The sequence below is a fragment of the Mus pahari genome, chromosome 9 (assembly GCF_900095145.1).
Source record: "Mus pahari chromosome 9, PAHARI_EIJ_v1.1, whole genome shotgun sequence".
NCBI lineage: Eukaryota > Metazoa > Chordata > Mammalia > Rodentia > Muridae > Mus > Mus pahari.
In genome coordinates, this window is record NC_034598.1 from 51,050,412 (window position 1) to 51,065,364 (window position 14,953).

Here is a 14,953-nt window from a genome sequence, read left to right on the forward strand (position 1 = left end):
TATTACTGTCACGTTGTGCTCTATTTTGACCATGGCAAGAAAGCTCCAGATTCACTGTTAATTCTCTCTCTCTCTCTCTCTCTCTCTCTCTCTATATATATATATATATATATATATATATATATATATCCTCTCTCTCCCTCATCTACTGCTGCAGAGATAGTCTTTAAATCCCACCTTTCTCCTGTGACCCTCATGCTCAAGAATCCGTGCTAGCCAGCAGCCCGGGGCCTCTGCCCACGCGGCGTGCAAGTGGTGCATCTGCGCTGCTGGAGCTCCCTGAGCCCTTTCAAGTACAGAATGCCATTTGATCCTCTGCGGGAGCAGGAGATGGATGGGCAGACATCTCTGACTGCTTGTACAGATAAACAAAGAAGAAGAATTAATTAAGTCTGCCTGAGGTCAGACAGGCCCTTCCTGTGAGCCAGACACAAACCTGTGCCCCCAGTTCCAGCCCTCGACGCTCCTACTCCGGAAGGCTCTCTGTGTCTCCTCCACTCGGAGTCTACCCGAATGGGACTTCCCTGGGCTGCTGTAAGAACCGAGACCTCAAACGTTGAGTAGGGGTCCTACGCTGGTGTGAGATGTGATGGATGCCACTAAACTCCATGGACCCTAAACTTGTAAGAGTTTCAAAGCTAAAATCATCACCATCATCAATCAATCAATCAATCAATTAATCAATCAATCACTAAATGAATAAATAAATCAACCAATCCCTGTGGTGAACAGCTAATCTCACAAGTCACCAGTCAACCCAACTGGTTTGATAAGGGCCTAGTAGGTTAGTGATGAATACCTGGAGCTGCATCTGAGAGTGTGTTGGCTGACAGAGTTAACTAAGAATTAACACCCGGCTCTGAAGCAACGCAGCACACCGTCCCATAGGCCTGGGGCCCACAAGGAACACAGTGGAAACAGAGCAAACCCTCTCTCTAGTGCTTCCAACCACCAACAGATTACCTGGTCCCCCCTGACAGGCCAGACTCAAACCTCGACATCTGAATCAAATGTGATGACCTCTCTTCCTTAAATTTGGGGGAGAATTCTGTTCCAGAGGCAAGGGACCCTGGTTAACAATCACCCTTCCCAGCAGTCTGCAAAACTGGAAATCCCTGCCCCCTATCAAGGACTAACACTCTTTGGCACACTATCCTGTAGTTGTCCCTGTGGCCTACGACCCCACACCAGAAGGAAGTGTGATTCTCAGACCTCTCTGTGCCCACAACACATCTCAAGTACAACAGGACACAAGATGGGATCGAACTGCTCAACTGTGTGTGTGTGTGTGTGTGTGTGTGTGTGTGTGTGGTATCTCTGCTTCTCTGCTGTTGCTTTCCACTCAGGACTTGATAAAGAAGTTCGCAAAGTGAAAGGCACGGTCACCCTGGAAGCCCTGTGTGTGACTTTCGAAGGTGACAGAGGAGGCCATGGAGTTCCACATGCCACTTACTCTCTAACAGGCTCTCACTGAAGAGTCCCATAATGGATCATGAGCTACTTAAATTGCTTCTCTTATTCTTTTTAATTTGGTCTTTTTAATTAGTGTTATTGCTGTTGGTATAATTTATTATTATTACTTTACCAAGTATGCACGGTTGAACGCTATAAATATTTAGCCACAGGTTTAGATTATGTGTATACAAGGTCTGTCTGAATTATGCTAGTACACATGGCTTTCTATAAATATTCCCTAATTCATATGTTAATTAGGCACTGACTATATACTATATACCTGTAGGAGGACATCAGCCACAGAAGTCTCCTGACACAGAGGAGAACAATAGGAACAAGACTATTGGATAACTGGGTAACTGCTAGATCCATAAGGCAGGCGGTGTGTGTGTGACAGGGCAGGGCAGGGAGGGTCAGGGTGAGGGGGGACAGGCTGAAGGATGAACCCCAGACTCCAACATACACAGTGAGGCCCTTGCTGAAGTCTCCCTTTTCTCTCTGCATCCCTTTATTTTTTTTATATATTTATTTATTTATTGTGGTGGCGGGGGGTGCCACAGTGAGCCACAGTGTACTACTGGAAGTCATGGGACACCTTGTTGGAATTGGTTCTCTTCTTCTACCATATTGGGTATGGGAAATGAACTGAAGTCCTCAGGCTTGGCAGCAAGTGCCACCAAGCAATCTTACTGGCCTCCCCTTTAAACTGGCAATCTTCTTTGGCCACACCCACTTCTCAGCCTCTTTCTGGCTTTATTTTTCTCTCCAGGGTCTACCCTGCTCTGTGGACAACCCACTCCCATTTGTATCCTGGATCCCATGAGGAGGTGTGACATTCCTGCTAAGGTGGCAAAATTTTCCATCTGTTTTGTTCATTGCTGACCTCTGATCTTAGGAAATTGTAACCTGACACACAGTAGGTCTCTGTCAATATTGACTTTTCCTGACCACATCAAAGGTCAGGTGCCAGGAATCACTAATCACACCTATATCAGACCTATATCAGAAGCCAAAGCCACCTTTTTCTTTGAAGCTGGCTTACATATCCTGTTTTTCTCTCCCTTCTCACTGGAATGAAGTTCCACCACAAGAGACAGATTTTGGGCTCTTCACTTGAAAGACAGTCTGGCAGATAACATATATCCACTGCATTCTAGGTCAATGAATCACCTGCCTCCACAACAACCATCACCTAGGGTATACCAGATGTCTTTCCCAGGCGTCTCTCCATAAATCCTCACAATGATCCTGGGAGACAGGTGCTGCTATCACTCTCCTATTAGAGAGAACACACACACACACACACACACACACACACACACACACACACACACACACACGAAGACCCACTGTGGGCGGGACCAGCAGTGAATCCCAGGCCATTAGATCCGAGCTTTATTTCTTTTCTTCGGTGAGTCAGAACATGCAGGACCTTGCACAAGGCCCTTTACTGAAGCCCATGCTGTAAAGTGGGACCAGCATAGTTAACCAGTACCTATGAACACATTACGAGGGGATGGCTCAGTGAGGAAAGTGCTGGACAGGAATATGCTGAGGCTTGACGGTCAGTCAAGTTCACCAGCTAAATTAGCGAGCTCTAGGCTCACTGACAGTCCCACCCCCCATTTCAGATGATGATGATGGTGATGGTGATGATGATGATGATGATGATGATGATGATGTGCAGGGTGAGGGAGATGCCCAACATTGCCCTCAGGCTTCCATATGCACACACACACACACACACACACAAGAACTTGTAAAAAGATGACAATATCCTCTTGATTGTAACACTGACCTGACTCTTATTTCAGAAATATTTATGTCAGACCTGATCAGAATCCAGAGGGCAAATATGTTATGACAGATTTCCTAGCTCTGCCCCAACCCACCAATTGGGATTCTCTAGGACTGGGGTCAGAGAGTGTCCATTCTAACTCCAGAGGCACCGCTGACAGCCAGTGACTTAACAGTTTTCATCTCTAGGACATGTGACAAATGTTTTCTGGTCAGACAATACTACTAAGCAATCAGCACCAAGACTTGAGCAGCCCTGTTTAAGCACCACGTTTCACAAATCAAATCTCCCTCACTCATGTTACAGATTTCAAAAGGGCTTAGAACATGGGTAAGTCACACCATCCCACACAAAGCAGAGACAAGTATGAGGTCAACACTTTTACTTTGAGAGGTACTCAAGCCAAGGATTTTACTTTCCTAAAATCCAAACCGAACCAAACAAACAACCTATCCTGCTATAGTTATACAGTGATTTGAGGGAGAGAGAAAAAAAATCAATGAATAAAACATACAAACATACACAAACACACATATACATACACACACAAACACACATACAAACACACACACAAACACACAAACACACACAAACACACACAAATACACACATACACAAACATACACACAATCACACATACAAACACACATACAAACACAAATACACATACAAATACACACACATATACACACATACACACACACAAACATATACAAATACACATACACACACAAACACACATACACAATCTCATGCACACACACACACAGTCTCATGCACACATACACACATACACACAGTCTCATGCACATACATACACACACACACACAGTCTCATGCACACACATACACAGTCTCATGCACACACACACACACAAACACAGTCTCATGCACACACATACACACAAACACACACAGTCTCATGCACACACACACACACACACACACACACACACAGAGTCTCATGCACACACTTGCCCCAGCACATCATTGGGATCTGAACAGTCTATTAGGTCTTTTGCATTCTAAAAGATGTGTTCTCACAACAGAGATAAGCTTTGTTAAGAGGATGTTCAGGGACTCTCCAGCCAGCATCCCCCGTTACTCATATTCTACCAGGCTTCCACAGAGCCTGAGTTTGTCTTTTGCACATGGGAGGGCACTGGACCCAGCATCAGCACGTCTCCTCCAACTACAGACAGAGACAAATACTTTACCAGTTAGTCATCTCTGAAGCCAGCTACCCGAACTGGGAGGGTCCCGTGGCACTGAGAATAACTGTATGAAGCTGGAGTATTAAGTCTGTGTTCTTAAGATGTATAATACACACAGAACATACATACATACATATATATATATATATATATATATATATCTCACAAATATGATTTTATATAAAGATTGTGAGATCCTTAGATATGGCTTAGCTTAAGACTCCATGTAATTTTTTCTTTTTATATCACATAAACAGCCTTAAAATATGTAGGAAAAAAGGGGGGGTAGTAATGAAGTCAAACAGTTTTAGAAACTACTTTGAAAACTGCAGTTTAAATATAGAGCTAAGGCAAGTACTAACTGAGTCACCACAATGATTTAATGCTTTGATTTCAGAAATGTATTTAACAGTACTGATATTTAGCTGAGGTGACTTTCAAGGGGTTCTCTATAGAGGAAAATGTTCTATCTATACAATATGGTACAGAGGATATTAACACTCTAGAAATAACCATATATTGCAATATTCAGAAGAGCCCTCTGGAGAAAAGAAAACCTTTGTAGATGGAAACCACCGGAGAGGTGAAATTTTCAAGACGTTTCATTGGCAGAACTCCTTTTCAGTATCCACATTGTATGAGCAGGCTCCTCACATAAATCACCACCTACAGGGGCTCCCTAAGTGAAGCAATAACTGGGCCTCTCATTATGTGAGAACAAACCTTCGGCTGCCCAGATGGACTATGACCAACAAGAGGGAAAGGAAGTGAGATTATTGAGGCTAATTTGACACACAGCCTCACTAACGCCAAACACATACAGAAACAGCATGTGGAAGATTCATAACTTCCGGGTGAGAGTCACTCTGGCTTCTAGCTTTCTAGCTACAGGTGATGGCATTCAGGTTGCTACTTAGTTCCAAGAGAATTCTGTAACTTCCTCACCTGCTCTTTGGCTTTGGACCCTAAGCCATGCTAAACTACAGGCTGTAACCCTACCCTACCCAGAGGGAAAAAAAACACCCCACATTGCGGACCCTCAGCCACCACTGTGCTAGGCTCTTAAGCACACTGATAGAATCTGCCAGAACACAAAGACTACAGAATAGAGGGTTCTGAAGAATAACTCCGATGCTCTGATATCCCTTCCACTCGGATGTCATTAAAACATGAAGAAAATAGGTATTAATACTAATACGAAAACTTTCTTTTCTTTTCTTTTCTTTTTCTTTTCTTTTCTTTTCTTTTTTTTTTTTTTTTTAATTCAGTGTTTATTTGACAAATACCAAGTGCCTTTTCTTTCATTCGTCTCTGGTTCTGATCTGTGGAGAAACCACATCAGTATCAAATGCCACTCAGTTCTTACTCAGCGGAAAGCAGACAGGGCGGCTGCAGGGTGACTTGGCTGACCTGGGGCTTCAGTGAAAACAAACCACTATAGATCACCAGATGGAAGCAATTGGAGAGTGATCACTTTAAGTGATTGACCAGCTCGCCTGAAATTTACTATGTAACTTCAACCCACCCAACACCCTTACTAGGAAAAAAAAAAAAAAAAAAAAAAAGAATAGTGGCTTTTATCAAACCATGTCAAACCATGTAAAGAACATGATTTAACTTTAGAGACAAGCAAAAATTCCAATTACTCAAGATCAAAATGGGAAATGGCTTGATTTTAGAAATTAAGACTTGGAATATACAAAATGCTACTTCTAAATGCTGCAAAGACAAGATGGTCCCAAAACTGATCTCAAAGGCATGAATGCAAACATTATCTGCTCTGAAAATACAGAAAATTTGACCCAATTTTAATTTTATCTGAAAACTTTGCAAACTAACATTTTGACTTTGATTTAACTACCTATGTCCACATTTTCAGTTGGGGTTTCAAACCCTGATTCCAACACCAGGAGCCATGGTTAAGAGGTGGTGTGAGGTGGCTCAATTCCCAGCACCCACATCCAGCAGCTGATAACCAACCCAGGGCATCCAGCACCCTCTTTTGGAATCTAAGGTCACTTGCACTCATATTTGCACAAATCCACATACATGAAGCTAGAAATAAAGATGCCCCCATGGCACATAACCAACTCCCATTAGCCTCACACAGTAAGTCTGACCATTCTCTACAGATATTACCCCAATGCACAGTTCTTATGCCAACCGCTGACGCAATGACAGAATTTTAAGTTCTAGTCTACAGAATATAATCCAAGCTCAAAGTAGCTCTTCTGAATCCTGGAAGTCAAGTTAGCAAGTGTGAAGTGTAAAGTATTTTCAGTTGGAAGGATGTTTGAGGGAGTTGTAGTCTAGTGGATTGCCTAGCAAGAAGCTCTCTCAGTTCCGTTCTCAGCATCATAAATTAAACAGATAAGTAAATAAATAAATAAACAAACAAATAATAAATGCTTAAAATTTAGAAGTACTCTGTAGAGACCTTCTTTGTTATGATTTGGGAAGAGTATTCAAAGTTTGCTTGTAAGAACTGCATGCTAGTCCATACAGAGCACTGGTTCTAAACCCTCTAATGCTGCAACCATTTCTCAGAGTTTCTCATGTTGTGGTGACCCCTCCCCCAACATAAAACTACTTCATTGCTACTTCATAACTGCAATTTGCTACTGTTATGAATCATAATGTAAATATATGATATGCAAGATATCTGATATATGACACCCCTCCCACACACAAAGGGGTCACGACCCACAGGTTGAGAACCACTGATCTAGCTATCATCCACTGCTACTATAAATATACATAGGAACGATGCTGGATTCACTTACAAGGATAGCTGTCTAATATTTGCAGAGATTGATCCCAGGCTTGGAATGGTCTCTAATTCATTGTTGTTCAGTTTCCTATAATGCCAAAAGAACAGAAAAAGCCAATTAGATCTGAAATGCAAAGACATGGAAACACCTTACAATATTCAAAGACGTCACCCAAATTAAAAGATTGAAGGACATTTTTATCCAAAGGTTCATCCCTTGAAATGGTTCCAGGGGGAAATACTTTATGCAACCCTCAAAAGAAAGAAAAATGGGACTCACACTTCTTGAAGGCTTTGAAGGTGGCTCAGGGAACTCGTCTGGACAAAAGATAATCTGTTGTGACTCAGGTCCCTGTAAGAAAACAAAAGTCATATTACAAGTAGTTTCTTAAATGTCACTAATATCACTTAATGACCAACTAGGCAGAACAGGGGCTTTGAATTCTTTCTCTCAACACCAGTGACAAGCAGAGAAATAATTGGACCTTTCTGTCCACAAATTAAATGGCAACCAAATGCCAAAGTCAAAACAACAAACTCTGAGGACAGAATTAGTTTAAGAGGCTGGCAGATTCAAATCCTTGAAGCCCACAAGCATTTTAAGAGATGTTTTCTGGCACTTGGTGAACAGGTCTTTTGTGAAGTGTGCTTTGCTTCATAGTCTTAACCCCCACTCCCAATCTGATACAGTGACATCATAAACTATGAAAAGTGGCTAATTAGGCAGGTTACTGAAACAAGGACTCCAAAAAAATAACAAAACAAAACCACTTTTATTATCACAAAATTAAGTACCAACGTACGGAAGAGAACAGAAGTTGACATCCATGGTATTTACTTGTTTCAATGTGCTAAAGGGCTTGTGTGTGTGTGTGTGTGTGTGTGTGTGTACGCGCACACACACATACATACATACATACATACATACATACACACACACACACACACACACACACCCCTGAAAGTACATGCTCAAAAGGATATACCACAGCCTGAATCCTGTCTTTCAAAAACTCCTTGCATTTCAACATCTAGCAAGGCAGTACACTATTTAAATCACACTAACAATCTAAAAATGCCTGGCTAAGTCAAACAGTAACAATCCCCACAGGCAACAAAGTACTAAAAGTCACAAACTCCTATGCATACTGTGTTCTGGGCTGGAAAGTTCACTCATTACCAAGATCTGAAACAAGGACCAAAATGCAACAACTGTTTCAGCATCCTGTCTACATGTTGCTGCCAAACTAGTATTTTGGAGATGAAATGGCAGAATAATCAGAACTAGAAACCAAGCTTAAACAGTGTGGCTAAATGCCCCTCTAAGAGACAAGCTGACTCTAAGTTAATTCTTCAGTGTTTAAAATGAAGATTTTTTTTAAATAGCCAAAGTGTTTGCTAATTAATGTTAGTTGCTGACAAGCATGAGCTATGTAAGATACATCAGAATGTACTCATACAAACAACAGAAAAATAGAAATCACACACTCAGAGAAATAATGTTACTTCTTGCTTAATCGACAATTCAAAATTAAAGATACTGTCGTTCTCCAAACTTTTTGTTTTGGGAGTAAGCCCTGATTTCTGTATTTCACCTTAAAACAAAATAAAAAAGAACTTGCAAAGATTTTATTTAAGCCCTGTTTGCCTACAGACCTACCAGGCAGTAACAGACATGAGTAGATTTGTTCTGGTGGAGTTTTAACATGAAGGGGGGAAAAATCTGGCTCAGTTTTAAACTATAAAAATCCTGCAATTACAACCACTGCTGTGCACGCTCACCACGCTGGCTGGAGCCAGACACTTTCCCTCACAGTCCAGCCCAAGTCCATCTGGAGTTCATCAAGGAAGCCGTGAGCCCAACAACTCACGTTAGCAGTCAAACAAAACCTGTGTGCTTTAGCACCCCAGACGGTCGGTCACAGATTGCCCACAAGTCTTAAAGCACAACTAAGAAAAGAGCCCTCCACCTGGGACTTGAGCCTGGCTCCATAGACAGTCATTTGGAGCCACTTAGCTCAAGAATGCTGAGCCCACCCCCACCTAGCCTTGTCTCTTGTGTTGGAAAGCACAGAGGGACCAATCTGGTATTTACATTGAATACAGTTAATTTTCTTTTAAATGAAAAGAAAGAAAAGGAAAGCTAAGGACTGCTCTCTGGTCCTTGGAAGGATTATTTCACAGGGAGATACTGGGAGAAATGAGATTTGGGTGCTCAAAGATTTTCACCAGTAATGGGATGAGATTCCCCAAACAAAAGACCTTTGAACTGGGAACAGGCCTTCAGCCCAGTGCACATTCTGGGGACACTGGTTGCATGTCCTCCAGCAGGAGCTGGCAGCTATACATATTTCAGTTATTGCAAACGCTTCCATCCTGAGCTCTGTGTACTATTAAAGCCACATTATATGTGGGAGGAAAAAAAAAAAGCTTCTTCAGTGACTTTTACTGCTAAATACTTAAAGTCATGAAACTTTTAATTTACCTAAATTTAGATTTTAAAGTAATATAAGTTTCAGGGAAAAAAAAAAAAAAAAAAAAAAACCTTCCTTTTAGAGGACACCATGTTTCCCTGTGTCTTCCCTACATTCCCTACATTGTTTTTATGGCTGGAAGACTAAAGAGAGATGTGGAGATACAATGTTTCCAGGGTTTCCTTGAACCCAGGAAAGAAACCAGTCAATATAGGAAGGGCAGATTCATCATTGTGTGAAGTTTCATCATTGTGTGAAAGAACATCTCCCACAGGAAACTTTTTAGAAAGACTTGCTGTGATGAGGTCAATAGATAGGAAGGTGTGGAGGTGCTAATTTACCCAGAAAGCCACAGGGCATAGGCCTAGAAAAATCAAACTCCCCTGTATATTGTAGAGTCACTCTCTATTTTGTCAAGTGTATGTGAAAATTATTAATTTTACAACATTTGGTTCTAGCTATCATTTTCTTCTTTCTAAGCATTTGGAAATCTGACTTCCAATTCAAATTTGAAAACACAAATACAGCGTAGCTTCTTAATCAATCCCACAGGGGCCTGCCATGCTGCTAACTCAGCAGAAATATGGAAAGCCGAAAAACAAAAAGGCAGGCTGTAGCTGTTTTAAAACACTGATCCAAAGCGACTCGTAAATCAGCCCGCTATGCTCAAGTTTTGGTCTGGAAAATATAGAGAAACAGCTGTGGAAAACATAAGGACTACTTCTCCCTCACCACCCCCAATAGTAAGTCTCCCGTACCAGAAGATTCCTAACAGGCAATGCCAAGGGAGTCACTTGAATACAAACTACCTTTCGGACTTTCTCCTCAGCCCTGTTAAGAGCTCCGACATTTCTGTATGATAAGATAAATCATCTGAAATTCCAGCTTGAACTTAATAACACTTGAGGCTGGTAATCAAACAATTCTCCCCCCTTTGGCTAAATAACGTTATTTTAACAAGCCTTCCCCCCCCCCCCCCCCCGCTTCAGAGCTCTGGAGAGGCACAAAGCTCTTTGACGGAGGCTCCAGCAGTAACATTTTTAACAGCGATTTTCATTAAAGAACTGCAGGTTCCTTCTGAAAGCAGACGCCAGTACAGTGTTATTATTGTTTAGCTCCAACTACTCCGCTTTCCACACAAGGCTCTCCTATGGCAATAAAGGGCAACTGGATAAAGTGGGGAACATATGCACGCGCGCGCGCGCGCGCACACACACACACACACACACACACACACACACACGAAGCACAGACATTCCTAACTTGCAGATTCAACAAAGGAAACAAAAGACACACAACATATTTTTTTCTGAACTTTCTCATAAACTATTCCAAAGACAAACGTTTGCTATTTTAAAAGCCCAAGGAAGGAGGGCTGTGGTGAACAATACCCATTTTCTCTTCACTCCCTGGTCTTGGAAGCCATCTACTTAAGAGCTTTTGTAATTATGTAAGATTTAACTAGGAGCAGCTCACACCTCCTATGGCAATACACAAAATAACAGGGAAGAAGGATTGCATGCTGTCTTTTGCTCTTCTCTGAGAAGGGGAACAGACCTTCGAGAGTAAACAAAGGAAACATTGACAATAAAGAACCTAAGACCACATGGCTTGACGATGCCTCCAAAGATGGTCAGAAGTCACAGAAGTACAAGGACAGAAAGGCTGTTTGATGAGCGATCACAGCGGGGCTTCTGACAAGAGACCCAGCTCTTATTTATACAAGTGGAATGTATTTTCACATACGTTTAAAGAATGCAGACGTGTATTGAGACAATTTACTACTGGCGGAAATGTAATTAAAGACTGTGCTAACCAAATAAACTGTAATTTGTTTTTAGTGTGCCACCAAATTATCTGCAAAACAAAATCCTAATTAGGTCAGCTCCCTTTAAGAACGTTTAAATAGGTATCAAATCCCCCCTGCCCCCTTTTGATTCAACTCAACTTCCAATCAAGGTCCACACAGTTTTCTGAAATCCATCTACATCTAGTGGGCCACCTGTCATTGAGAAACTACTGGGTAAAATTAGACTTTGGTAAGCATTTCTAAAGGCACTCCAGGGAGACAGGGAAGGTCTTAGATTTCCCCCTCGCCCCTCTATCCTCCATAGATGCCCTCTTCCAGGCTTCCCCCCCCCCCCATGCTCCATTCCATATGTTGTCAGTAGAAAGCCACTAGGCTTTCAGGACCGCAGCAGTGTGACCCCCCACTCAGCAAGAGGCAATTGAATGGAATTAGCCACAACTAATTGAAAGTCTTCCTGCTTCAGGCTCAGGTCTTTATCTCCCCTTTCACGAGTAATAAAAGCTGCTACATCAGACATTCCATAATCAGCCATTAAATATCAATCCAATTCTCGTTAATTCTATTTCCTTATTAAACTCCCTTTTAAGAGAGTGTGTTGTTTGATGGTCAACAGCTTATAACTGATGAAAGAATGTAGGTTGGGACACTGGATCAAAACCAAGATTTCTTAAGCTGCCTGGCCACTTTTGTCCGGACCTAAGAGTGTTTAAGAGCTGAGAATGTCTGCTAGGCCTAAATTCGAGAATCTTTAAGTATGAAGTGATTTGATTTCTTTTAAACGGGACAACTTTTTTTTTTTAAGTACAACTTTTGCTTTTTTGCTTATGGCTTAAACGCCCCCTCCAATTTTAACAAAATTAGGGGTTGGGAGAGAATAAAGAGAGCTGACATTTGTAAGGACTCGCATTTCCAAGTAAATTATATTTTCTTCCGTGTTCTATCCACACAGTTGGCAGTGACTTCGGCGTTTCGGGCTTCCCAGCTAAAATCCGCCAAACAGCACTCAGTGCAGGCTCTAAACTTGCCCAAATCTTGGTTCTGAAAACTACTTCCTTTGCTTAATCTACCCGATCAGTATTCGCACCCAACTTCTCACAGGAACCAAGATGCATTTCAAAGTGGCCTGGGAGCGAGGCTGATGGTCTGCTAATGTGAAATTAAGCACCGCGGAGAGAAAAGTCTGTGAAGCTTAGCTTGAGCGGGGGAGGGGGGGGAGAGGGCTGTACGAGAAAGGCGCGCCTGCAGTGACTGTCTAGGGACAGGCAGGGACCCTAACCACGGAGAAGCCACAGTTGGGCCAGCTTCCTACATAAACTCAGAATAAAACTTGCAAAATACGGTGTCTCGCAGACTGGCTCCCGGTCGCAGGCGTCGGGTCTGCTGGCCTAGGAGTGGCGACCCGAGAACCCACCTGTGCGGATGCAGGAGGAGACTGAGTCCCCCCATGGGACTCCGCTAGCGGCCTGGGCGCTGCACAGTGCGCTCTGAGACCCGGGCCTAGGCGGACTCTTCTCGTCTCGCACCCCTGGCGGGCCGGTCCCCTTCACCCCACCGGAATGATACTGATACTCACAGCCGTGTGACCCAAGCCGGGAGAGGATCGGGAAGGCGAACCAGCCGCCGGCGGCTGCAGTCCAGCAGGTCCCCGAGGCACTGGCAGGCGGCTGGACACGGGCGCTGCGCAGCGTCGTCCGAGAGCTGCCCGGGAGCCCCGTGGCCTCCGCTCCCCGCCGGGCCCGCGCGCCCCAGCCCCGCGCATAGCAGCAGTCCCAGCGCCGCGGTGGCCGCTCGGAGTCCAGGAGCACCCATCACCGCGCGCCCCGCCGCCTCCGGTTCGGCCCGGAGTTTTGCAGCCTCGCGCACGACCAAAAGCACCGACTCCCAGACCCGGCTGGACACGCCGATCGCCGCCTCGTGCTCCTGGCGACTCAGTCCCGGCACCGAAGGCCTCTCATGCCCCTGCACAGCGGGAGAGCCAGCAGCGGAGGATCGGCAGCCACGGTGAAGGCAGCCCGAGCGGCGTCCGAGAGTGCGATCGCACGGCGAGAAACTTTTCCGCCTGCGGCGGGCGGCGGGGCGCGATGTCCCGGCGCGGCAGAACGGCGAGGCGGGGCGAGAAGGCGGGCGCGCGCCCATTGGCCCGCCAGGCACCCGCGGCCACGTGACAATAACAAGGCTCCAGCCCCGAGCCGGCGCCCGGGAGAAAGTGGAGCTGAGATTGTAGGAAATTCCGAGTTACATTTTCCAGCGTCTGCAGCCAGCAGTCTCCGCTATGTCCTGGGAACCATAGATCAGATGGAACGGGAGGACAAGAGCGAGCCAGCGAAGGACTGAGCCGGCTGGTGCTCTGAGCTGCAGTTACTTAGGGGAAACTTTAGGGAGTACAGTTAAAGTAGTTGCAGTGTGCCTTTCAATTCCTAGCGAGAGAACTGTGTCGATTATTTTACTTGGCGAATGAAACAGTGGCTTTCATAAAAAGTTTTAATATCGGTGCCAGTGGGGTCTTTTATGACCATAAATTGGATATATATATATATATATATATATATATATATATAATTATATATAATTTATGACCATAAATTGGCTATATATATATATATATATATATATATATAATGTATATGTATGCGTATTTGTATATGATGCTGTATATGTATAGCCTGGCAGCCCAGCACTGAAAGAAAGAGGCAGGCAGACCTATGAGTTTCAGGCCAGCCAGGACAACACAGTGAGACCCTGTCTCAAACGCATGTGCACATGGATGGATGGCTAGGTGGATGGACAAAGGACATGATTTTGAATATGGGTGCTTGGTTTATAATCGATGGACCTGGGGGGAATAATAAATTAATTAATAACTAAATAGATTAATAAACTAAATAATAAATTAATAAATACAAGTTGGCAATCAGATTCCAAGTAGTAGCTAAGAGGAATAAAAGCATCCACATTAATATATGCTAAGACCTTGAAAGAAAAACACACATGTGCATGCACACACGTGCACACGCACACACATGCTCTCACACACACACACACACGGAAGCACACACACATGCTCTCTCTCTCTTACACACACACACACACACACACACACACACACACACTTACCTTGGTCTACCTGCCTTTTGAATGATGACGTTCTTGACTGAAAAGTCTATCAAACTTAAATACGCTTGCCTGTCTGTGGGGTATGTTAAGGGAGAAGGTAGAACCAAACTACCAGGTGCCCCTGAAGCCTGTCTGGACATCCTCAGCCTGTAACCTGGGTAACAAGGAGATGGAGACCTCAGAGTTGCTCTGCTAACGCCTCAGGGAAAATAGGTCCCGAAGAGATACCTAACATTTTGTAGGGTGACATAAACTAATTTTAAGGCTCCGTTTCTATAGGCTGTTGGTTGCATGGTATCTGCCCAAGCATGTCTGTGA

The 14,953-nt window shown here is 43.8% G+C and overlaps 1 protein-coding gene across 1 annotated transcript in view; it reads right to left on the minus strand.

Annotated features, from left to right (window-relative positions):
• The window catches only part of Lrig3 (leucine rich repeats and immunoglobulin like domains 3), a 47,926-nt gene extending 34,345 nt beyond the window's left edge, over positions 1-13,581 (minus strand). The window contains exons 1-3 of the mRNA XM_021204599.1: positions 13,095-13,581; positions 7,518-7,589; positions 7,251-7,325 (exon numbers count right to left, since the gene is read on the minus strand). Of these exons, the coding sequence (XP_021060258.1) occupies positions 7,251-7,325; positions 7,518-7,589; positions 13,095-13,330 (383 nt within the window). The 5' untranslated portion in view covers positions 13,331-13,581. The remainder of the gene's footprint in view (positions 1-7,250; positions 7,326-7,517; positions 7,590-13,094) is intronic.
• Positions 13,582-14,953: the final 1,372 nt, after the last annotated feature.